The sequence below is a fragment of the Mirounga angustirostris genome, unplaced genomic scaffold, assembly GCF_029215605.1.
Source record: "Mirounga angustirostris isolate CCGP_5_RB_7025 unplaced genomic scaffold, mMirAng1.0.hap1 SCAF_2, whole genome shotgun sequence".
NCBI classification, from domain to species: domain Eukaryota; kingdom Metazoa; phylum Chordata; class Mammalia; order Carnivora; family Phocidae; genus Mirounga; species Mirounga angustirostris.
The window spans coordinates 38,382,624-38,409,324 of record NW_026991710.1 but is presented as its reverse complement, the minus strand read 5'-3'; the positions used below and the strand labels follow the sequence as shown (position 1 = coordinate 38,409,324).

The following is a 26,701-nucleotide window of genomic DNA, read 5'->3' as shown; positions in this document are numbered from 1 at the left end:
ACATACAACTGACTACTGATAGATTAGGCAGTATAATTTAGAGTATGGACTTTTGAGACACACTGCTAAGTTTGTATCCCACTTCTCCTGCTTGATAAAAATATGATCTTCAGTAAGAGGCTCAACTCACTTGGCCTCAGTTTGCCCAACTGCAAATGAGGATGACAATAATACCTATAGTAGACACTTCTCAGTGACGCTTTTTATTATCCAATCTGGAGTAATATAAGAATGTAAGACTTATGTGCCAAAGATATATGCTATCTTTACATCACATTTATATTACAATGTTCTGATTAACCCTCTGTTTTATTTTAAAACTTACTAGATTCTGAACTTGCATGTTCCTTCCTATAGAACTATAAATATGGTCCATGACTGTTACTGTTAAATTTGTAAAATTTGTTTTTTTGGTGAACCAACAGGTAATGAGTATTCACTGTTGCCAGAATCTGAGTTCACCGGCAGCATTTTATTGTTTTTATTTTTCTTTCTTAAATATTTTGTCTATTTATTTGACAGAGAGAAAGAGAGAGAGGAGGAGCAAGCACAAGCAGGGGGAGCGGCAGAGGGAGAGGGACCAGCAGGCTCCCCACTGAGTAGGGAGCCTGACGCAGGGCTCGATCCTGGAACCCCGGGATCATGACCTGAGCCAAAGGCAGATGCTTAACTGACTGAGCCATCCAGATGCCCCTCAGTGGCAGCATTTTAAAAAAAGACACAATGAGCCACATGGTCACAAGCCCCTCAGAGTGTGGAGGAGTGAGACAGATGGGTAAATAAGTAAGTGAAGTAAAGGATCATGGGTGCCAAGAGAGAAATATATTAAAATGAGGTAAGAGCAAAAAGAAGAAACCATTATATCTGAGGAAGAATCCTTCAGAGAAGTCCAAAGGGAAGAAGAATCAAGTCAAGTCTTGCAAATTAGCATTATGGAAAAGGACATATTCTAAGCAGAAGGTACATAATTATCAAAAGCAACATGAAGCATATGGAGAACAACCAATTATTGACCGGTATATCTTAAGCATGGGATTCATTTATTTGTGAGGATGGTTGGATAGATAGGGCCAGTTCATGTATAGCCTTACATCCCAAGCTAAGGTCATGGAAACTGCTTAAAAGGTATTTTAGCAAGGGAGTAAAATTGACATACTTGAGCTTAGGGTAGAGTATTATGAAGAATATTGGATGAATAGATTGAAATGGTATGAATGATACAGGGTGATTGTTAAGAGATTATTGGCATCATCTGCATGGGAAATAATAAAAGCATAAAATAAGACAATGAATATTGGTGGAAAAGGGCGTGATAGATTTGAGAGATACTAGGGAAGGAAAATATGCAGGACACAGTGAATCTGAAGGGGTGAGAAATGTAGTCATTGCAGAACACACCTAGATTTCTAATTCAATAACTAAGTAAATGTAATGTTATTCCCTACAATAGAGAATTATGGAAGACATAATAGGTTTTGGTTCAGGTGTGAATGTTTAAAATTTGAGGTTTCTGTGGGATTCATCTCTGTCAGATTACTATAAAAGTTTTCTCCGGTCTCCCTGTACTTAGTCTTACACCTTCCTCCATTCCATTCTATACAGTGCAGCAAGAGTGATCTTTCTAAAACTCAGTTTAGTTATGTAACCCTCTCCTGCATGAAACCTTTCTGTGACTCTACATTGTAGCCACTGACTGAAACTTTATAGATTTTTACTGAGTCCATGTAGAGATATTCAGGAGGTGGTCAGATATTTGGGACTGGAGCTTATGAGATATATCCTTGAAGATCTTCAGGGTATGGGAGAAGGTTAGGAAATGGGCAGAAATGATATTGTCAAGAGAGAGCAGTAACATAAGAAGAGTAGAAGAGCAATACGTTGCTTTGTGGACTCTGAGCAGTTCAGTGACCACTGGTGAAGGACAGCCTACGAAAAGAATGCAGGAAGAGTGGTTACGGGATGGAATGTGCATGGAATGCTAGTAGCTGTGCAATCTCTGCTGGGATGGGACCAGCTCTCTGGAAGTGGGACTGGGGACTACCTTGAAGCTGCATTTGCCCAGCAAGCACATTGACATGGCTAGCAGTAGGCCCACGTCTGCATGTTTAGTTTAGTTTTGTTTATCAGATAGTTTGGCCTGTTAGAGAGTCAATACAAAACACTCCTCTCTTCCTTTCCTAAATTTTCATCAGAAAATTTCTGGACTGTCACAGGCCTGCATCTGTCAGAGATGATTCTCTTTCAGTGAGTCACAGAATACTAGAAATTTTTATTCTAGTAGGGTACACCAAATCAAGACTACCATTCTTTGCCTCTCTTGCTGCTAGTTGTAGTCAGATGACTAGTTCTTTAAGACCTAGGAGTAAAAATTAGGTGTATAATTTTCCCTTTGTGGCCTTCAGCTCAGAAACATGCCCCTAAAGGGAAAGGGTGTGGCTCTCCTCCCTTCCCATTCTGTTTGCTGCAATGCAGATCAAGTGTTGGCAAGCCCTCTCAAACCTCCAGAATATGGGCAATACCTTAAAAACAGCAGAGGAATAAGAAAGAGGAAGCCTAGGTCTTTGGTACCAGGGCCATCATGGCCTTGGATGTCTTATAACAAAATTGTCAAATGAAAGTTGGGGGCTTTCATTGTATTTTATCTGCTTTACTACCTGCTCATTGCAGAGAATCGTCTTTACCTGGTGTTTAGCTTAATACCTTTTCTAAGATTTAACTGTAATGTTATATATATTTACATATATATTTTATATATCCACACTAAATATACTCTATATACTATATACACACTCTTACATATACAATATTTTGAATAGGGTTATTTAGCACATAAAATGTTTACATAAAACTCTTGCAATGGTCATACTTTGCTCTAATATTAAATATTACATGGCATCCATTTCCCTAGTTATTGAATTCTAGAAAAAATAGCTGGCATCAGGCTATTTTTATGTATTTATGTATTTAGCTCCAAACACACACAGATATACCCACTCATTTCTGTGTCTATATCCACACAAATAGTTGTATTTGCTTCATAAACTATATTCATTGATTCAACTTGAAAATATGTGCCAGGCACTATGCTAGACTTTTCAGATACAAAGTGAACAAGAAAGATATGATCGTTACTCTCGTAGAGGTTACAGCCTGTTTGAGGAGGTAGGAAGGTAAACAATTGTATATATTACAATATATAATCTGGGAATATGCAGGGTGTTCTCTGATGACATGGAAGGGGCACTCAATCTAGATTTGGAATATTAACTGATCCTTATAGCTTGAGGCTCCACTCCTGATTCCCCAGAGTTCCTGAATATTCATATACATTTTCATGTATGTAATTCACATTCGTAATGATTGCAAATAAATTTTAGTCTATATCCATGAAGGTTTTTAACCTATTACTAATTTAACAGTTAGTGTACATACATGTTAAATTGGGGTCAGTACCATTATTGTACGAACTTTCTTCTTACTTTCAATCTTAAAATATAATTTTGATTATAACTATGGTGAAAATATTAAATAATTAAATAATAACTTCATAGATAATAGTTTTGCCCAAAAATACAATCAAGCCAGTTGGTGTGTGTGTTGGCGGGGGCAGTGTGTGGAGAATATTAGGCAAGCTGATTGAATAAATCAGGTACAAAGGTTTAAAAACTTGGTTGAATTCTTGAATTTTTCTATTTTTCACGAGTTATTTTAAAATGATGTAGATACAACAATGTTATAGCAATACTCCCATATTATAATTCATTTTGATTCATCTTTATATGCTTTCAAAGTTCCCCTTCTAAGATTCAGCTAGCAGGAACACGGTGGATTGTTAGAGCACCTATGTTTCAAATTTAATTATGCTGGCCAAATTCAGAGATCTATGAATTTGCCTTGTTGACTATCAGTCATTTGCTGACATCAGTTCCAGAAGGTTGCCTATATTATATTGATTGTGAAATATTCCCCAGTTTTTCTGATGATCTGTCAAACTCAACTACCCAGAACATTACCAGAAATTCAGAAGTAGAAAAAAATAGACATTTGACTATTAAAAAATCTTGTTATAAAAAATCTTGTATCAACATCAAGGCACTGGGCTTCAGGTTTCAGCACTGACACGTGAAGAGCTTGCAAACTGTCACTTTCATCCTTGCAACAAGAAAAAGCTGAACAAACTGAAAATTAAAGACTTTTATTGCATTTGTAGGAGAATCAAGATGACAGGCAAACTGTCATCCCAAATTGTGAAGAAACAGGCACATTCGGAAAGACACAGCTAAGATTTTTTTTCTTACCTGGAAGAGATGCTGCTTAAAGCATCATGCACTGGTAGAGGCACTTAAATGCTCATTCTGATGAATTGCTGGAGATGGATAAGGACATCTTCCATGAAACTCTCATCTTCTGTCTTCACACCTTGCAGGTTTCTTTCCATTCCTTTTTTTTTAAGATGTTATTTATTTATTTGACAGAGAGAGACACAGTGAGAGAAGGAACACAAGCAGGGGGAGTGGGAGAGGGAGAAGCAGGCTTCCCGCTGAGCAGGGAGCCCGATGTGGGGCTCGATCCCAGGACCCTGGGATCATGACCTGAGCTGAAGGCAGACACTTAATGACTGAGTCACCCAGGCTCCCCTCCATTCCTCTTAAATGCCATGTTTCCTCATGCCCCTGGCTTCCTGTGCTGTTCTTTCCCCAGTCTAGCATTATCCTCCTCCCTTGCCTGGTGACTGCTTTAACTTTTCCCCTTATTTCCTTAGAGAAGCCTAACTCAAATTCCCAGTCTAGGTAGATAACCTGATTACAGTTCATCATAGACCCTGCCCCATTGTGATGTTAGGTTTCTTTATGCTCTTTTAAATAATATCTTTTATCTTTTTTGGCTTTGCTCACATTCCACTTAAGCTCTACCATGTACAGCACAAAATGAGGACGAAATACATACTTGCAGTAGAAAAGAAGGAATAATTTTCTTATGGTTATCCTAATGAATTAATTCTTATCAATTGCAGATCATTGGAGAAGTAGTTTCAGTAAATATTTATTGATTCATTTCAGAACTATCTAATGACCTCCTACTCTCTACTGAGCACCCTTTTACCACTGGGGGAGAAGACAAACAGGGCTCTACTCCATATAGTTTCCTGGGGGGATACAGTCATGTAAACGAACATAAAATTCAAGAAAGACACAATTTGATAGAGGTATGTGTAAGACCAGATCACAGATGCCTTTAGGGGTGAAAACCTGCAGAATGAGCAAACTGCAGCCTTAGCAGGATGTGCGCTCCCAGGGTGCAGGAATCTTTGCTATTTTGTTCATTGGTGTGTTCCCTGTGCCCACAAAAATACTTGGCATTTAGTAGGCACTCAGTAATTTACTTAGGGAAGAAATAGGAATTAGCTAAGTTTAAAAAGAGGGATTAGTAAGAAGGAAGGATCTGAGATAGAGGAAACAGTATGTTGCCTAGACTGACAAATTACCCAAACAGAGAAAATATTCATGTCACTGCAACTTCAGCCTCTAATATGAAAATGGCTTTAGATCGTAGGTGCCTGGGACCTTTCACTGAGAAAGGGGCTTCAGGAAGAAAAGGATTGAGTAGAATGATACGAGTTTTAAATTTATTAGATCCAGGATACATTCAGGTAAGCAAAAGAAAAAAAATATAATCCTTCACAGTATTGTGCACATTAAAAGTACCCTTTCAAACACTTTCTTCTAGATTCTAATTGATAGTTTCTAAATTCTTACAAATTTTAAATTAATGGAGTTTGACTTAATTAGGTTTTATGACAAGATACGGCATCTAAGTTGTAATTTCTGTCTCTAACATGAAGTTTCAATGTTTTTATCATTCAGATGTAGCACAGTTATGAGTTAAAATTGCAACCTTAAAAATAAAATAAAACTGTAACCTTTCATAGTTCACTCATACTCTATTTGTAAGTGTTAAAAAAATCTAGCACTTGTATTACCAGAATGTCTGTTTTTTTCTGCCATTTCTAGCAGTAACCAGCAGGTGGTATCAAACAATTTTACATTTGTGTTCTATCGCAGTTTTTGTGCCTGTTTGGTTTCTGAGACTTCTAACTTCCACCCCACACCCCAACCACAAACATGCATGCACAAGCATTTGATGGGGATAAAGATCTAAAGGAGGATTGTATTTTATTTCATTTCATTTCATTTATTTTTTAAATTAACATATAATGTATTATTTGTTTCAGGGGTACAGGTCTGTTCATTTCATTTTATTTCTCTGACTTAACTCTGTCTTGACTTCGCTTTCAGGGTAATATTTCTTTTGCACATGCACTGAGGTATCTTTTTATAATAGAGGCACTGCTTTACATGCAGTAACTCATTTGGTCACTATATCAACACTATACGAAAACACTATTCTTTTTTTTTAAGATTTTATTTATTTTAGTAGAGAGAGGCGGGCAGAGCACATGTGTGTGCATGAGCAAGCGGGGGGGGGGGCAGAGGGAGCGTGAGAGAGAGAGAATCTCAAGGCCGATGCAGAACTCCATCTCATGATCCTGAGATCAAGACCTGAGCGAAAATCATGAGTCTGATGGTTAACCAACTGAGCCACCCAGGCGCCCTGGAAAATGCTATTCTTAATCTTCACTTCACAAATGAGGATACTGTGGAACAAAGGGGCTGGGGAATGTCCCCAAGATCACAAGATTAAGACTTAGGCATCTGGCCATGATGCTCACGATGTCAGTCTCTGTGCTGCAGTCACTTCCCCTGATTTGATTTTATTCTTCTGGAGCATATTTGCACCCAGCACTTAGCATTCCTTCCCTTTGGCACTATTTGCTGGGCTAGGATGAGTCGAGGTTTTGGCACCTACACTTCGAAATAAGAAATATTAACATAGAATAAAACCAGAATATCAAAAAGCTGTATGCGAGATATTGCCTGTGTATGGGGAATGGTCACGTATTTCACAAATATGCATAGAATTTTAGTGCTAAAAGCACTTTAAGATACTTGCATTTTATTTTACTGAAAAGGAAACTGAAGCCTCCCAAGGAAGCATTGAACTATGGCAGTCACACTGAGGAGATCAGGAAAGAGTCTGCTAAAGAAATGTGGGAACATTCATTTTTGGAGGCCCTAGTAGGTATAGAAAAATGCCCATTGTTGGGGGGCGGGCATGTGGAAGGTCTGTGAGCTTTCCAGGTAAGTGCACCTCTTTATTTAATGCCCAGTTTTTCTATTATAGTGTGATGGGAACAGGCAAAGCTAAACTAGCAGGCAGAAAAGCTGGAGTATGAGAATCACATCCTTCCAGTGGAAAAAAAAAGGGGGGGGGAGGAGGAAAAGAGGTAGAAGCTTATAGTCAATGTTAACAATTTTATTCCCAAGTTTACAAAATCAGATGAAAGAAAATAAAATTTAGATATGGGGAAGATTTGAATATGGTGAAAAATAGCCTCATAGTAGATAGATTGATATTGAAATTGCTATAATATTTTATTGGTTTGAATGGCTAAAACCAGATCTAATTTTAAACTAGCAGTGTAGAATTAGAATCATAATTAAATTTACGGTTTGCCATAATTTGAACTTGCATTTTTTGATAGATTTTCTTTAAATTAGCATTAATGTATCCATCAGTCATTCCCAGAAATTCACACTTGAACTGCAAATGATAAATGTCATCAAGTAGCCCTTGTTTAAATTAAAAATTTTGTATTTTTTTTTCTTATCACAAAAGCAAAGCAAGTTCACTGTAGGGAAAAAAAAAAAATGGATTCCCTTCAATGTTAATTCCCCAAAGTAACTAATACTACCATCTTAGATTATATCCTTACAGATTTTATCTTTTCATGTTTTTCTGGTAAAATACCAAAGAAATAAAACAATAAAAAATCAGTCATAAGTCCATTTTATATTTAATCCATCCAAACCACAAAATACCTTCTCCCCACGGTGATAACTGAAGTCTCCTTTTTTATTTTTTGTTTGCTAAGTTCATGCAGGTATATCTATACTGATACACAAATCCAAGTGCTTATATTTTCATGAAAATTGAATCATGAAATGTTTTTAAGCAAAATGTATTGTAGGTAGATTTGTAGTCAGTGAATAACCCTGCTTAACTCTCTGTAATATTGTTGTGGTATTACTAGTGTAGGTAATCAACAATTTATTAAACTATTTCCCAATCAATGAATATGCCAGTGTTTGCCACTTTTTTTACTTTTACAACTGTGTTCATGTAAAGAGGCTTGTGTATCATTTATCGCTATATATTTTCCTATTGTCATTTCAGTAACATAGATTTCTAATAATAGCAGTAGTGATAACAACAAAAACAAGAAGAATTAAAATAGCTAACATTTATTGAATACTTACAGTGTGCCAGGCTTTGTGCCAAATGCGTACTTAACCTTCACAACACACCTCTGAAGAAGGTATAGTTTATAATTCTGTTTTGTAGTTTAGGGAAGTAATGAGAATAGTTGAGGAACTTGCTCAAAGTCACATAAACAGCAAGTAACGGAGCCAGGATTCAAACCCAGGCCATCTGACTGTGAGGCCATCTGAGGACATAGCAACACTGTTAACCAGTATCTTATACTGCTCTGCCCCATCTAGGAGAATTGCTGGGGCTTAGGGTAGATACCAGCAAAAATGGTGGAGTAAAACATTCCAACTAAAAGTCTCCTGGTATTAGGGGAAGGAAAGTGGAGTTCCTTCACAAAGTATTGTCATCACTTTATGGTGTCTTTCTGGAAGACATTTGCAAAAAGCTTGTCTTTGTATATTACCTGACTCAGAATTCCCTAGTGCAAAAGTTGCTACGGGGGAGATGCCACTGAAAGCATTTACAGGCAAATGTTTTCCTTGCTTCTGCCTTTGCTTCTGTAAAAGCAAACACAACCCAAAGCAAAAAGAAGGGAATTAATACAAATTTGACAGAGATCAATGGAATAGAGAATACAAATAACATTAGAGGAAATCAACACACTACCGTAGAGATCAACAAAATTGACAGGGGTTTAGCTAGACTGACCAAGAAAAAAGTGGGAAAACTCAAAACTTTTTAAATTTAGGAAGTAAGAGGGGACATTACTACCGACTTTATGGAAATAAAAAAGATTCTAAGGGAATCTGTGAACAGTTGTATCCCCCCCAAATTAGATAACCTAGAATGGGCCAATTCCTAGAAACAATAAATTACCAAAAATAACTCAAGAGTCTGAGCAAATGTATAACAAGTAAAGCTATGAGATGAGCAACAACAAAAAAATCAATGGAAGTCCAAGGCCAGATGGCCTTGCTGGTGAATTTGACCAAACATTGAAAAAATAATTAACACCATTCTTTCTTAAACTCTGAAAAAATAAATGAGGGACCTTGTTGACTCATTCTGTGGGACCATTTACCGAGAAAACCAAAAACAGACGAAGAAATAACAAGTGAAAAAACAAAAAAAACAAAAACAACAACAACAAAAACAACTCTACAGATGAATATCCCCATAGATGTCTTCAATAAAATCCTAGCGAACTGAAACCAGCCACATATAAAAAGGATTACGTGTGATGACCAAATGGGATTTATCCCAGGAATGAAAGTTTGGTTCAACATACAAAAATCAGTTAATGTAAACAACAGATTTATGGGGTATGGAAAAAATACACAATCATCTCAAAACACTAAAAAACAAAACATAATATCCTTTCATGATAAAAACACCCAACAAATTGGCATGAGAAAAGGACTCTCTCAACCTGATACAAGTGGATAGAAGAAAAGCCCACAGCTAACATCATACTTAGAGGTGAAGATTAAAAGCTTCTGTGCTAACATCAGGAACAAGATAGGGATGTCTGCCTTCATCAATTCTATTCAACATTATACTGCAGGTTCTAGCCAGTGCAGTTAGGTAAGAAAAACAAATAAAAGGCATCCAGTTTGGAAAGGAAAATTTAAACTCTATTTACAGATGACATGATTTTATATATACAAAACCCTTAGTAAACCACATAAAAACTATTAGAGCTAATACATTCAGCAAAGTTGCAGGGTACAAGGCCAACACAAAAAATCAGTTGTGTTTCTATACACTAACAATGAGCAATCTGAAAAGGAAATTAAGGATATATTTCCATTTATATTAACATCCAAATAAAATACCTATAAATAAATTTAAGTTTAAAGGTTGAAAGACTTGTACACTTGTACACTGAAAACTATAAAACGTTGCTAAAAGAAATTAAAGAAGCTCTAAATAGATTACATATATATATATATGTGTGTGTGTGTAAATGTTAAATAGGTATCCCATGTTCAGGGATTGGAAGACTTAATATAGTTAAGATGGCCATCATGCCCAAATCGTAGCTTAAATACAGTACCTATCAAAATTCCAACAATTTTTTTTGCAGCAATGAGCAAATTTATGATAAAACCACGTGGAAATACAAGGGACCATGAATAGCCAAAACAGTCTTGAAAAAGAATAAGAAATTTGGAAGATTCAAGCTTTCCAATTTCAACACCTACTCTAAAGCTATAGTCCTCAAAACAGTCTGAAATTTCCATAAGGATCAATGTGCAGATTAATGGAATAGAATTTAAAGTGCAGAAACAAACCCATATATCTATGGTCAGTTGATTTTTTTAAGTGTTTATTTAAATTCCAGTTAACATACAGTGTAATATTAGTTTCAGGCGTACAATACAGCAATTTAACAATTCCATACAACACCCAGTGCTCATCACAAGTGCATTCTTTAATCCCTGTCACCTATTTAACCCATCCCTCCACCGATCTCTCCTCTGATAACCATCAGTTTGTCCTCTATAGTTAAGAGTCTGTTTCTTGGTTTGTGTCACTCTTTTTTCCCCCTAAGCTTGTTTGTTTTGTTTCTTAAATTCCACACATGAGTGAAATCACATGGTATTTCTTTTTCTCTGACTGACTTATTTCTCTGACTGACTTATAGTTCCATCCACTTTGTTGCAAATGGTAAGATTTCACTCTTTTTTATGGCCTGAATATTCCATTATATATATACACTGCATCTTCTCTATCCATTCATTGGTTGATGGGCACTTGAGCTGTTTCCATAATTTGGCTATTGTAGATAATGCTGTACATACACAATGTGTACATACACATTGGTGTGTATGTATCTCTTTCAATTAGTGTTTTTGTATTCTTTGGGTAAATACCTAGTAGTGCAATTGCTGGATCATAGTGTAGTTCTATTTTTAACATTTTGAGGAACCTCCATACTGTTTTCCAGAGTGGCTGCACCAGTTTGCATTCTCACCAACAGTGTAAGAGGGTTCCTCTTTCTCCACATCCTCGTCAACCCCTGTTGTTTCCTGTTTTGTTGATTTAAGCCATTCTGACAGGTGCGAGGTGATATCTCATTGTAGTTTTGATTTGTATTTCCCTGATGATCAGGGATGTTGAGCATGTTTTCATGTGTCTGGTGGCCATCTGTATGTCTTCTTTGGAAAAACGTCTATGTCTTCTGCCCATTTTGGGGGGTATTGAGTTGATAAGTTCTTTATATATTTTTGGACTGACCCTTTATCAGATATGTTGTTTGCAAATATCTTATCCTGTTCTATAGGTTACCTTTCAGTTTTGTTCATTGTTTCCTTCGCTGTGCAGAAGTTTTTATTTTGATGAAGTTCCAGTAGTTTATTTTTGATTTGGTTTCCCTTGCCTCAGGAGACATATATAATAAGTTGCTACGGTATGGTCTGTTGATTTCAACAACAATCCTAACACCATTCAATAGGGGAAGAAAAGTCTTTCCAACAAATGGTACTTGTATAACTGGCTATCCACAAGCCAGAGAATGAATTTGGACATCGACCTCACACCATACATAAAAATTACCCCAAAACGGGCCAAGACCTAAATGTCAGAGCTAAAAGTATAAAACTCCTAGAAGAAAACATAGGCCTAAATATTTATGACTTTGGATTAGGTAACAGTGTCTTTGCTATGACTCCAATTTGTAATTCTTATTCAGAGGGGATGTCCATTGCCCCTCAATACTACTAGTATAAATCTTTTAAAGTTTGCTAATATTTTGCTGGCTATATGGTTTTAAAAAGGTATGTCATTATCACTTTGTATTTCCTTAACTGCTAGTGAAGTATATTTTCATATATTGATTTGTCATTTGCATTGCTATACTGTGTGGGCGTGCGTATAGGGTTGGAGGAGGATATGGTTTCGGGTGTGGGTGTGTGTGGTTGTATCTGTCATGTCTTCTATTTAATTATCCTACTGTACCAAATTCTCAAAATAAAACATCCTCATGATCTAAAACCTTTCAGTTTGATGCATGAAAGGGCAATGTGTTTCTGTAGATGTGTTTTTTAATATTGACTTAGTAGCAGGTGAACTGAGTTTATTTTTCTACCTTTTGTTCCTGCTACTACTATTATATTCCTAGATGCATTCAACGCATGATTAAATAGGATTATTTTGCTGTTTTGAATTACTAACTCTATTGTAGATGAGAAGAAAAAGCTGCCCTATTTATCCTAAGGGAAAGCAAAAAATACAACACAATAAAACTTTAATATATGAATGGACATTTCTTTAACATTTTAACTCTCTTTTAATTTAATGTATTCACTATGTACATAATTAAACTTCTATTGGATCTCTGATAAAACAGGTAATTGCAGACATTTTGACAGCTGATATTGCAACTTACCTCCTGAGTTAGTGCTTTCTTTTTACTTAATTATTGTGACTTCCCTGACTACTGGCAGAAAAGCTTTACAATGAAAGGGACTAAATTACTTTCTAAACCAACAGAGGCATAAAATATTCCTTAAAGGTAGTGATTTGCATTTTTATAAAGTTTGAGGTTTAGTTGCTTGTTTTATTTTCTATAGATTCTAAGCTTCATTATGAAAGAAATTCTGTCCTCACAATGCCAAGTGATCCAAATTAAGTTCATATTTAGGTAGCTATACTTAGAATAAAGAACTTCTTAATCATAGTTCCATTGTGATCACTGGTGTGGATGATTGGTCCATTGCTGAGGATGATTTAAATAAATGATGAACAAATTCATGCCAGGCTTTGTGTAGCATTTTAAAAAAATTAATGTTAATGCTCAATGGATCAGTTTAAAGTAACTGCTTTCCTCATAGGAATTTCCACTCTCAATATCACCCGTTGTTTTCACCTTAGCAACATTAAAGAGAGAAAAAGGAGATTCATACAAACAAAAATGAAAACTGAAGGCATTTCAGAGTGATTACTTCAAGAATTATAATAGCCATTTGTGATAATTAACTTTGCACTGTTCTTCCAGTTGTTTTTTTTTAAGATTTTATTTATTTTGGGGGCGCCTGGGTGGCTCAGTCGTTGAGCGTCTGCCTTCGGCTCAGGTCATGATCCCAGGGTCCTGGGATCAAGCCCCGCATCGGGCTCCCGGCTCCGCGGGAAGCCTGCTTCTCCCTCTCCCACTCCCCCTGCTTGTGTTCCCTCTCTCGCTGTGTCTCTCTCTGTCAAATAAATAAATAAAATCTTTAAAAAAAAAAAAGATAGAACTGGCAGTGAAAGTAGCTTTGAAAAAAGAATATTTCCAATTCTGCCTTGCTAATATCTGTTGGTGTTTTTGGTTCCTGTCTTTCTGCAGGAGTAACAACTGTTCTAACAATGACAACTCTAAGCATCAGTGCACGGAACTCCCTCCCCAAAGTGGCATATGCGACTGCCATGGACTGGTTTATTGCTGTTTGTTACGCATTTGTGTTCTCGGCCTTAATTGAGTTTGCAACTGTTAACTACTTCACCAAGAGAGGATGGGCTTGGGATGGGAAGAGTGTAGTGAATGACAAGGTAAGTGAGAACTTCCTTCTCACCACGATTAAGAGAATCCCCTAACAGATTTAGCTTGTAACAGATACGTTCCTAAAAATTGACATGAAGAACATTCAAATGTAAATTGTCTATGTCTTTATATCTATGTCGTAGATATAGATGTTTATAAATAATACAGATTTCTTTTAAAGTATGCTCTTGCCTGAAATTCTTTAGGAGTGCTTGTTACAGTAATAATTCTGTTCAAACTCCCTAGCCTCTGTGGAGCTCTGACTGTGTGTCAGGCATTGTGCTAAGTTTTTTACAGATGTTCTATCATGGAACCTTCAAACTTTATGATTAGGGTCTCTTTTTAATTCTCATTGTTGTAATGAAAAAGCTAAGGCTTAGTGAAGTTAGTTACTTGCCCAAACTCACACAGCTAGCCCATAAGTATAGTTGAATGCAGATCTATCTGACCATTAAATTCATGCCCTTAAATACCACACTGCTTTAGAATTGAGAGATTTGGAAAAGAAAGTGAACATTAGCTTTACCTGTTACAGAATTTCAGGCCCTATCAGTGGATTGAGTTACTCTTCACCTACCTCCATCTCTATCGCTTGGATATAAAATTTCAGGCAACATTATTTTCTCTCCCATGTTGTTATTCCCATGGAATAAGAAAGTAGGTGCTGGAATGCCTAGAAATTTTAAGTTGCTCATGTAGTCTGTGAAAGTTATTTGTTTTTAAGTTTAATTTCTTTGGCAATTATTGGTGTCCCTTTTTAGGTTGCAAGTACTGAAGCTAATGGGAGTTTTGAGCATTAATATAATAGCTGTTCCATTTATTTTATAGATTATTATTCATCTGCATTAAGAGGGAGCTTTGGTTATGTTATGATGAGATAGAAAGTTTTCTCAACAGTTGCGTTCTACTGGGAGGGCTTCTTTTTAACAATATATCTATTAAAATACTTCTTCCATTAAATTTGGAATAACATACTTGATGATTTTACTTCTTTATCAGTTATTTAAATACAATTTTTTTCTCATTTCTAGGACCATACTGCAGTTTAAGCATATAAGTGGTTGATGTTATAATTTAAAAGTCTTGCTCTTTTTTCTTAATTTTATAAACTGTCAGATTTAATAAGTGCTGGGTTTTTTCATTTTATAAGTGATGTTTTGCATAATAACAGGCACTGAGTGACTATTAAAGGGAATCTGATTAATTTTCTGTGCTTAACTTCTAGGCTATTTCAACATTCCCATTACATTTTACTATTGATTTATGTTTTCATTTTCCATATAATCTACTGCTTTTTCATTGTTATCTATGCAATTACTTCTTTTTAGTTGTTTTAGTTATACATGTGCTTTCATACTAACTTTTCTGGAAGATTAAATGCTAGTTATATTTATAAATGCCAGACATGTTTATAAATATGTCACAAAAGATAAATAGTGGTTTGTGGTATAGATGCTCTGTATAGATATTTATTGATATGTCACTTTTTAATGCTATGAGGGTGCCAGTCAAATTGACATTGTTATTTGGCATATCAAATAAAATACCTTCTCTCTGAACTCGGAAAATAGAAGTACTTATAAATGCAAAAAACACATTCGTGATAAAGCATTCTAAAAGCAATAACCTAGTATAAGGAATATTGGATTTAAATCAAACCACATCCCAAATCACACAGAGCAAAGACAAATCTAGGACAAAATCATTGATGTTCCAACCTAATCTGCAGGAAAATAATAAATTCTATATTATTTCAGTTTTAAGTGGTTTAAGTTCATGGTTAAGTTAAAGGGAACATACATTCAGCCTGTTGCTTGTTCTTAATCACTTTTCCATAGCTAGAGGGGCCAAACACAATGGCAGGCACTTGTTAGGTGCTTCAGAATTTTTGTTGAATAAAAGAATAAATAAGTTTCTCTTATTAAGTCTGGCAGTGTAACACCAATGAGAAGACTAATTTGCCTTCATGGAATGGATTTTAGAACTTGACAATGGTGAATTTATTAGTGGGTACTCAACCCAATTTCTTGATTTCAAATGAATTTTGGGAGGTGCTTCCTAACCTAGCTTGGAAGTAGCCAGGTCTTTAGAAATGAAAGGAAATCAAGTAGAGTGCCCCAAACTAGCATATCTGCCAAAAAAAATATTACACTATAGTCTACTTTCAGCTACGTCTGCTTTAGTTTTCCTTAGATTTAATTTTTAAGTGGAAAATGATAATTTGCTTGAATTACAGAGTTTTTATCCACTGCCCATATTGGCATCCTTCCAGTTTTATCAGACAGGTAGAAGTCCTCTGCTTTTGAAGTTGGTATCATAAGCAAATGCAGTTAAATTATCTGTCAATCCAAAGAGCAAATGAAAAGTTCTTCAACATTTGTAAACTGGCAAATATTATGTTGCCTCATAAGAATAATGTCTTAAAGACACATATCAGTAGTATATGTTTGGAAAAAAAAGAAATACGTATTTAACATACAATTTTTTTTTTTTTTTAAAGATTTTATTTATTTGACAGAGATACAGCGAGAGAGGGAACACAAGCAGGGGGAATGGGAGAGGGAGAAGCAGACTCCCGCCGAGCAGGGAGCCCGATGCGGGACTCGATCCCGGGACTCCAGGATCATGACCCGAGCCGAAGGCAGTCGCTTAACCAACTGAGCCACCCAGGCGCCCCTTTAACATACAATTTTTATGTAGGTTGTGCTCTGATGATCTTTAAAGTTAGTTTATGCCAATACATAAATCCACTCAATCCATAGTCAAGCTGCATTTGAGCCCTCTGTTAGAGGACACAGCCTGCCCTGCTCTGTGATCTTGGGCAAGATGTTATACGACTTTTAGTCTCAGATGTGAAACTAGAGAACAAAACCTTATCATCCTAAAAATGTAATGCTGGATCAAATGATCCAACTCCAGTTTTTATGCCCTTCCATATATAAAAGTATCATCTTGTGAAATTCCCCAAGTTCTTTTGGAATCTTCCCTGATACCCAACATTTTTCCACATGGCCAAGACTAATTCTTCCACTCCAGCTCTTAATCTCTTTCTTTCTTGTTCTTTTCTCAGCCTTGAGAAAGTCATCTTCTACTTTTTGACTGCCTCCTTCCTTTCAGTTAAGGAGTATGCTTCTTACGCTTAATTTACCATGAGGCGAAATCAAAACTCTCCAGATCCTAGGTCACCCATTCCCCCACCTTCAGATTCTACCCTTTTTCTCCATTCAAGCTTTTTGAAAGCATTTCTTACAATGTCTCTGTTCTCACTTTCAGTTTAATTCTCAGCCCACTGTAATCTGATTTCCTTTCCATTTATTGTCCTGTTAACTGAAGAACACCAATAACCTCCACATATTCAGATCAGATAATAATTTTTCATTTTTCTCAAGGAATCCTCACTGAACCCACTGAATACTACTGTGTTTCAGAGCTCCATTACAGGCCCAAGTCAGCAACATTTTCTCTTCTTTCCCTCTTTAAAACTGGCCTCAGAATACAACCACTTGCCCTCAGATCCTGACAGCTGCCTCTATTCATTCCATTCTGAGTTTCTGCCTGTGTTCAGAGTAGATCCAATCTCCCAAACATCTGCCCTTGTTTTCCCCAAAGACAGTCATTTGACTTTATTTTATTGTTGTTTTATCTTTTCTAATCACTATGTGATTCTTACTTTAAGGGATATTTGTGGGAATGTCTGCAACACTAAGCACACTGTCCACCCATTTACTGTCCCTAAATAGATAATCCTTACTCATCCTCAGCACAAATGCCCATCTTCAGGAAGCTTCTGAACCCTGCGTCCCCCAAATGATTCGATCCAATTGTAAGTGCATGTAGTACCCTGCCCTTTTGCATTAAATCCTTTATCACAGTTTGTAATTGCATATTTATGTCTCCTTTCCTTCACTGATAATTATAACAATGACCATGTTTATTTCAATAAATCATTTATCCTTGACCCTTTCACAGGGTCTTGTATACAGTAGTTTCTCAATAAATATGGAATGAATGAATGAAATAGAACCAAATCAAATCTACAGCTCATGCCTTTATCTTACCTTCCACAGTTTTTATCTACAACTGCACCCATACCTTCCTTTTAACTTCCAGGATCATATATCAAACCTGTTCCCTAGGCATTTCTACGTGAATACGACATCCCGATCTTTATGTGTCTCTTTTTTTTAAAGAAAGAACAAACAAAAATAAAACCTTCTAAATTGATTTTCTGTCTTTCCCCTGCCCACATGTACTTATTTATTTATTTTTTATCTATAAAGTAGATAGATATTATCTACTTCCAAGTTGTTCCACAACTTGGAAGTATCCCTTAACATCTGACCTTCCATCAGATTGTGCCTGTTTTACTGTCTATGGCATGAAGTATGTCCTCACTGTCTCTCATTATTTTGAGTCTCTTTATTTCTCACTGTCCCTAGTCATGTTTCTCTCTAATCTGTCCTCCACAATAGTGCTAGGGTCATCTTTCTAAATGGGAATCTGATCATTTCATTTTTCATCTCTTTAAGGAATTGTTGAATTCTTAATGTTAACTGCTGAACTCTTTAATGAATTCTTCAAGCTCTTCAGCTAATATGGTCTAACTATATATAGCTTTCTCATAAGTTTATACATATATATACATATATATATAGGTTGAATAATAAGGAAAATATTACTGTTATTTATTGTGCACTTCCTACTATGTGCCTGGGAATATCTCTGTGTTAGAAATGAGAACCTAGGGATGCCTGGGTGGCTCAGTCGGTTAAGTGTCTGCCTTCAGCTCAGGTCACGATCCCGGGGTCCTGGGATAAAGCCCCACATCTGGCTCCTTGCTCAGCGGGGAACCTGCTTCTCACTCTGCCTGCCACTCCCCCTGCTTGAGCTCTCTCTCTCTCTCTCTTTCTCTCTGACAGATAAATAAAAATAAATAAAATCTTTAAAAAAATAGAAATGAGAAACTATAGGATTGGTTACATAAAGTTACTTGCTCAGGATCACATCTAATAAGTGGTGCATCCAAGATTGAACACAGAGCTAAAGTGCATGCTCATATTCTTCCTCTAGCCATTACAAACATCCCCAAATATCCATGCCACTACACATCTCTGTGACATTAGATGTGCTGATCCCTCTTGCTAAAATGCCCCCTCCTTCTTTCCCTAACTGATGGACTCCTATTTACTTCTTAATATCCATCTGATTTTACTTAATATTGAAACTTTTTAAATGAATGTAATTGCCACCCAACACAAATTCCTTTTGTGTAACCTTATTAAATTATACTTTTACTATAAGTATTTTTGTTTTCAACAGTAGGCTACATGATCTAAGAGGATAATAGTTTTGTCCTACTCATCATTTTCTCTATTACCTGGCATAATAGTTAGCACATAGTTTATTTGAATTAAATTAAAAGTAAATAACTCTAGTCTCTAGATTGTTTCCATTTCTAAATCTAAGTCAGTGGTTCTACACTGGCCAAAAGAAGTATATTCTATGGAAACAAACTAGGTATTAAATCACTTAAAACACAGACTTAACAACATAATATCTGAACTAACATGGAATGTTTCATTGTTTTGTGATTCACGCCGTGCAATTCATAGAAAACATCACATTTCAAGTGTTTTATTCATTTATTTGCATTTTTTAACATCCTGCCTTGTTCCAAAAGCATTTCAGGCAGTTTACCAAAAGAATGCATGTACTTAAGCTCTTATAAAATAAAACATAAGTAGAAGTAGGATATCAGGAGGAAGGAAAATAGATGCAAATATGTCCACCATTTGGGCCAGAACATTAACTGTAGTCCAGAGCTAGAGAAGCTGAGCTTTAAATTCTGAGCTTCTTGGCTATCAGAGTAAACCATGGGCCTTGGGGGAGAGGGGGGAGAGTTACTTTTTTTTTTTTTTTTTATGGAAGCATAAATTTTCTTAGGGAAAATATTTTCCTACACTGAATTATATAAAACAATATCATATGGGTTTTATATTAGGGAGAGCTGGGTACTGTTGAAAGTAATGTCAACATTTTCCCAATAAACGCAGTAATGAATTTCATATTGATGTTTCTTGTAGTCCCCTTCAATAAAAGCTGAAGGCATTACATTAACATACAACTCAGTGAAGGCAATTCTTCAAGGAGCTAAGCTAATATGGTCCAAGTATATAGCTTTCTCATGGCCCAATTTAATCCAAGGAAAGACTTTAGAGTACTTAGAGAAGTGGATGGACTGTATAACCTTCAAACAATCTTCTGTAAGTATCACTTTTCTCGGTCAGGATGGCTAGCAGACAGTTAACAGCATATTATCAGACCAAGGAGCATGTTGTTGCTTTAAAATTAATGGGCTTGGTAGTGGCCACAATAGACTAAAAAAGCAACATGGTATATATAGCAAGAGCATAGATTTGCTACTTTGGCTACCTTGGATTTTTTCCAAACACTGTTTTATTTAGTGTTATATTTATGAGAGCTCCATTTCCTTAGTCTAAGGACAATCTCTGCTATTCTTTCCAATTCTGAAACCATGTGATTATTATTTTTATTTATATCCCAGGTCACTTTGCTAATAGATGGCTATATTTTAGATAGGGCATTTGCTCAAGTTATTAACACATTATTTTATCTAATACTCTAAGGAAGCTGAGATTGGTTTGCCCCATGGTGTAAGACATTTTGATTTCTATAATCTGAATTTTCCAGACTCGAAATCTTAAATACATATTCAGACATTCTAATAAAGTAATAAATTCAGAATATTCTGAATCCTATAAAACATTGTTTAAAAAAATAGAAAAATTAATTAGTTTGGACTATATTTCATTTTCATTCCACTTCAGTAACATCATCAACAAATTCTATAGTGGCATTTTACTCTTTTCCCCAAATAATGTCTAAAAATACATAATTTACTGATTTTGTGTTTAGCCACATTTTCCCCCTTCCCACTTATATGAGTCTCAATTATAGCAAAACAACTTCCATAAACATGTGGAATAATAAAATTGAAGACTTTCAAGATCATTACATAGCAGAATTGTAGGACATACAATGGGAATCTAGTTTTTATGAATCTAATAAATAGCTACTCTATAAAATACTTCATATTTTATATATTATATATTTTCTAAATATGTATTTTTGGTCACAGCAGTCATTCTCATACATGTCATTTGCTATAAAGTAAACATTTTTTGAGCCTTTTCCATGCTAGGAACTATGCTAGGATCTCTGCATTGCACAGTCTATGCTTTCAAGGTGCTTACAATCAAGTGGAAGAAAAAATAAGTGAAAAAAGTATTTTTCATTATTGAGACAAACACTAGGGTGCTATGGAAGCACATGGAAGGAGTACTTATTGCAGTAAGAAGTGATTTTGAGCTGAGTTGGTATAAAATGGATCTGACTAGGGGGTCAGTGTGGGTTGTTTATCAGTTCCTGGCTCAATTGTGGTTTCATTCACAAGTTAGGGAATGCAGGAAGGTGTACAGAATTAGGTTGGGAGTAAAAGTAACGTGAGTTCATTTCTGGATATTTTATGTTTTAATTACCTATAGAATATGTTGATAGAGAAGTCTAGTGAAACATAATGGGTAAGAATTCTGGTGAGAAGTATTATGTCAGTCATCCGTGTATTGGTAACAAAAGCCTTAGCAGTTACTTATAATTAATAGAAAATAGCAGTGTCCATTTGCTTTCATGTCCCCCATTCTCCTTCTGTTTGGTTTCATTCTTCATGTTTAACATTGTTTTCTTTACTTACATTTTCAGCCGTTACCTGGCCTTATTCTTCATATGAAGTGGCCTACCTAAGAGACTTAAAGCAGAAATACAGAATGATCAAATTAGACTATGAGAAATTAGGTAGAAATGAGAGTTTGCCTAATTCTCAAAAGAAACAAAAACTTTATATAGAAACATGAACATTAAAAAAATTATCTTGTGGCAGTTAGTACTGGTTTGAAGAGTTAACGCAACAATAGACTTCATTGCACTATTTCTCTTCAAGGCTCTGAGGGTCTGAGTGTAGGCCAAGGGTCACACTGAATAAAGTAGAATTAGTCTAGAAAGGTCAAAATCATTGGCCCAAGTACTCAGCCTGCTGATGGTTTGCCTTGATCAGAGGCTTACATAGATATTCAAAGAGGATTTATAACACAATATATCAGTTTGGTTCTTTTTAATAGAAGTTAGTAATGAATAGGGCAAGGTAGTATCTTCTAGTAATGGCCCAGAGTCTGAATATTTTTTAATACTATCACTAGCGATCTATGTCTTACAAAGAACAGTAGTAGAATATATTATGTGGATTTAATCTGTGTACTTTGCTTTAGCAGATCTAAGAACTGTAAGTCAGCTATGAATTCAATAGTATTTTTTCTCTATATACATGATATTAATAATTTTAAATAGGAACAATTTGCTTTACTGTAGATTTGTGACAGTTACTCTCAAATGGACTGAGGGGAGTTATTTTATCCTTCAAAACAAGATTTTGTAAGATCTGAGCCAGAAAGGCTTTACGAGGCTATGGCTGGGAATTGAGAAGGTTTAGCACCGTGAGGGTACCCTGTGCTTCATTTAATGAATTGATGAGAAATTACAGGTGTCCACCACTGGGTTTTGACTACAGATAGTACTCATGACTGTTGCGCTTTTGCTTGCTGTTGGTTCTGAAAATAATCAAGTTTCCAAGTTCCAAGAGAACATTGTGAAGTCAAGCCATCATCTTGTCAGGTACTGAGCTTGCCTCTGAAGTTTATACTTATATTCAGAGATTGAAGCCATACTTTGAGCAATGAAGAAAAAATATGAAATTTTGTTCTTTGTAGTTTAAGGCAATAAAAGTTACAAACATACATTAAAATTATTTTTAACACTGCTTATTATAGTATCCACAGTATTGGGATAAAAAAAAAAAACACCAACATACAAACATGCAGGGGTGATATTTGGTCGGTACATACTGATACAGCCCTCTGGGTATTTACAGCTGATACTCATTCAGATTAGTTAGAGTACCTGTTCTGATTTGTTAGTGCATCTGCTTCAGAGTTTGTTAAATAATTTTAGCATCACCTGTGGGTTTATATACAATTGAAGGTTATTTGCATTGGGCAGGAAGGAGGTTGGTAAGAGTCAGTGCAGAGTTTCTATCCATAGATTGCTCTTGCAACAAAGGACATTTGCATTTAAGTTTCTTGTGAAAATGTCTAAGCCCTGCACCATAAATCTTAACCTAACTTAAACGTCACTCTTCCTTTCTTGATTTCCTCCATGCAATGTTTATGTCTTCTTCCAAAGATATAAAGTATATTGTCTATACATTTTATAAGCCAGTATTCTTGTTTAGCTTGTAATAGAGTTATAACTGTTACTGCTCTCCACTAAGAGGCTGTGCTTTTCAATGTGGTTTGAATATTCATTTATTCATTTAATTCTCACAGCAGTTCATTGTGGCTTTGGTATAATTATCCACCCCCCCTTTTTTCCCCCAACTGGAAGCTGAAGCAGGGAGAGGTTAAGGAACATTCCCAAAGTCCAAATTCTCTGTAAGTGCAATTTGATATTATTTTAAATGATATTTAGGTAGAATTGAAATAATGATAATATAAACACTACATGTTACATACTTTATGGTTTAAAGAGTCTTTTTAGAGGATTGACCTAGTGATATAAACTTCAATTGGAGAAATTTAGGAAAAAGTGTACTCCCAGGTTTCAAATAGCTTCCTCAAAGAGAAAGTCACACAGTATGATGTTTAAAGCAGAAGTTCAGAAGTCACACACATCTGAGTTTGTGTGCTCTTTCAGCCACTTGGTAAACAGGAGACCTGGTTATGTCATGAAACCTCTTTAGCCTCCATTTTGGAATTTATAATATAGGGTTAACAATAGAACTTACCCCCTATCCAGGAGTGAAGTTTTTCACAAATGACACCCTCAGGCTTAACATTCAACCTGATACATCCTAGTGCTCAAAAGGTGTTAGCTATCATCTGGCTATCAGTTATATACTAGGGGGTGACTCTCCATTTGTAACATGGGAACTGCATGTGTCATTACAGAATAAAAGCTGTTTTGTAGCTTTCATAATGGTGGACCCTGAACCCTTTCCTTCTGTACTCCAGCCAGGTCTGGAAGAATGCCTCATCAGCAAGGGAAAGAGGAGAGGGAGAAACCCGATGCCAGTGAAGGACAAGAAATCCAGGCCTGTTTTCAGATCCTGCTGGGCTTTCAGAGGCCCTTTCTTATCTCATTTTACCTGAACATTTTGAGAATACTTAATTGAAAATAACTGATATTAGAAATTCTGTTCTAGGCCAGTTGATCCTCTAAATCTGTTGATTTACACTCTTCATTATTTTGGATAATTAATAGGTGGCTCAATTTTGTTTGCATTTAGATAACTAAGAAGACATTTATATTAGTATAGAAATGCAGGTAAATATTATTTATATTTTAAGGTTCATTAATTCAGTTGCATATTATGTGCCTACCTGGTGGAAGGCATCATGCTAAGTGTAAGTTGATAACAAACAAAGCAGAAGTAGCACCAGCCTTTATTGAACTTAGATTCTAATGAGAAAGGAAGATGTCAATCAAATAATTACACAACTAAAAAAAGAATTTATACATTTTGAAAAATGCCATGATGGAAGTAATCTGAGTGCTGTGAAGAGTGCAGATGGCCAAAAAGACTGTCCTAGATGGAGTGGTTAGGAAGGTCTTTTTGAGGACCAAGACTAAACCAAGACCAAAGTATGAGAGGGGATTGATGACATGAAAAGCAGGATGGAAGGAAGGCCCTCCAGGCTAGGAAGTAGCATGGCCAAAGGCATCAAACAAGAAAGTATTCTTGAAAACTGAAGTTATTTCATGGGACTAGCATATAATTAATGAAGCAAAGAAGCCATGGTAAGAACTACTGATTTCATTCTCAATTCCATGAGATAGTGTTTAAGAGAGTTAAACTGAAGAGTGACATGATCCCACTGATGTCTTAAAAAAAAAAAAATCCCTGTGGCTATAGCGTGTCTAATGGTTGGACAAGGTCAAGTGAAGCTGGGAGAGCACTAAGCATGTTATTTGGTCCAGGCAGGAGATAATAGTGAGTCATATTCGAGTGGGTGGGGATTAGGAGGAGAAACAGGTTGTGGATGAGCTAGGCAAAAAGCAAAGTTTGTATTTTATCTTTGTCCCACATTTTTAATATTTATTTCACTGCCAACTGTATATGGTTAGGTTCCCATCATATGAGTAAAGCGTTTGACATGAAAGAGAGAAATCCTGTTATCTAGTTAAAGAAGTTAAATTTCTTTATTCAGAAATTGTGGTCACTGTAGATGATCATTCCTCTTGTTAAAATGTTTCTACATTTCATTTATTCATTCTCTCATCCATTCAGCAAATATTTGAATAACTTATAAGAGTCAAAATGTTGCATTGTTTATTAGAATTGTGGTTTTGATTGTTTATTTTCCATGTAAACAACAACAACAAATGGTTCTCCAAGAAAATGGTATCCTTGATTGTACTCTGGAGCTTTCCTCATGGTTTCAGGGCTCCTTTTATTTATTTCCCTAAATTTCATCTTTCTAATGGATAATGATGTTTATCAAGATACACTTTTCTTCAGAATTTGAACTGGAGTTTGGAAAATGTTAAGTAGCAGGCTCAACCCACATTGTGTTAATTCTTGTATTTCTCAATAGAAAAAAGAAAAAGCCTCTGTCATGATACAGAACAATGCTTATGCGGTGGCTGTTGCCAATTATGCCCCGAATCTTTCAAAAGACCCAGTTCTCTCCACCATCTCCAAGAGTGCAACCACGCCAGAACCCAATAAGAAGCCGGAAAACAAGCCAGCGGAGGCCAAGAAAACCTTCAACAGTGTTAGCAAAATTGACAGAATGTCTAGAATAGTTTTCCCAGTTTTGTTTGGTACATTTAATTTAGTTTACTGGGCTACGTATTTAAACAGAGAACCTGTATTAGGGGTCAGTCCTTGAATCTAGACACAGGTTATCTTTGGGATGTATAGCAACATAGAACTTTGTTTGTTTTGCTATGTACAGTCTGACTAATAACTGCTAATTTGTGAACCAACATGTACAGTATGTATATAGCTATAAAGCTTACCAGTAGACCTCTAACAGAGACACGCATTTGCTAACTTGAGGAGCTACGGGCAGAAGGCACCCCATTCCCAAAGAGCCATTGCCTTTTTTTAAAGATTTACCCTAGGAACTCGTTTAAAGTGGGTTTCACATGATCTGATTTGTTTCCTACTAGTGATGAAAGTGGGGACCCACACCACACTTGATGAACTCTTTGGTTTCGGTCTTAAATAGGACTATTTTCTACTGTTGCCTAACTATAACGTAAGGTAACACTGTCGTTCCAAGATGAATTCTTCTAAATCACAGAACCTTGTATCTGCCACATCAGTTCCCTTCATGAGTGCTCAGAATCCCTGCTAGTGTAATTGGAAGCTCAGCACACATCAGAAGAAAAACTAGAGATCTAAAATCAGCTTTTAATTACTCTGTATAGCATCTAGAGCAACATATTACCGCATGACAAGCTCAAGTAATTACGAGTCACTCCTGACAGGATGTTAATTATGCCTAGAACTTAATAACTATCGGAATGTCATTGTCATTACATTTTAGCATCAGAGTTCATTTGGGAGTAATAATTGAAATCCTACAGATTATTTTAATCATTGGAAACTACCTTAAATTAAAAAAAAAAAAAGACAAATGTGTCTTACTCTTTCCAGGTATGTGTTGTACTGAAATTGATCAGCTAAATTTTCTTGGTGCTGGAGACTGGAAA

At 35.9% G+C, this 26,701-nt stretch overlaps 1 protein-coding gene across 3 annotated transcripts in view; it reads left to right on the top strand.

Annotated features, from left to right (window-relative positions):
- The window catches only part of GABRA2 (gamma-aminobutyric acid type A receptor subunit alpha2), a 117,354-nt gene extending 91,482 nt beyond the window's left edge, over positions 1 to 25,872 (top strand). Inside the window, exons 8-10 of one of the 3 annotated variants that reach the window (XM_045879463.1) lie at positions 13,658 to 13,860; positions 19,936 to 20,115; positions 25,576 to 25,872. In XM_045879463.1, coding sequence (XP_045735419.1) covers positions 13,658 to 13,860; positions 19,936 to 20,115; positions 25,576 to 25,872 — 680 coding nt within the window. Of the gene's footprint in view, positions 1 to 13,657; positions 13,861 to 15,658; positions 15,662 to 19,935; positions 20,116 to 25,575 lie in introns of all 3 variants that reach the window. The other 2 variants (XM_045879465.1, XM_045879464.1) reach the window with 2 other exon arrangements.
- The last annotated feature ends 829 nt before the right edge of the window (positions 25,873 to 26,701 follow it).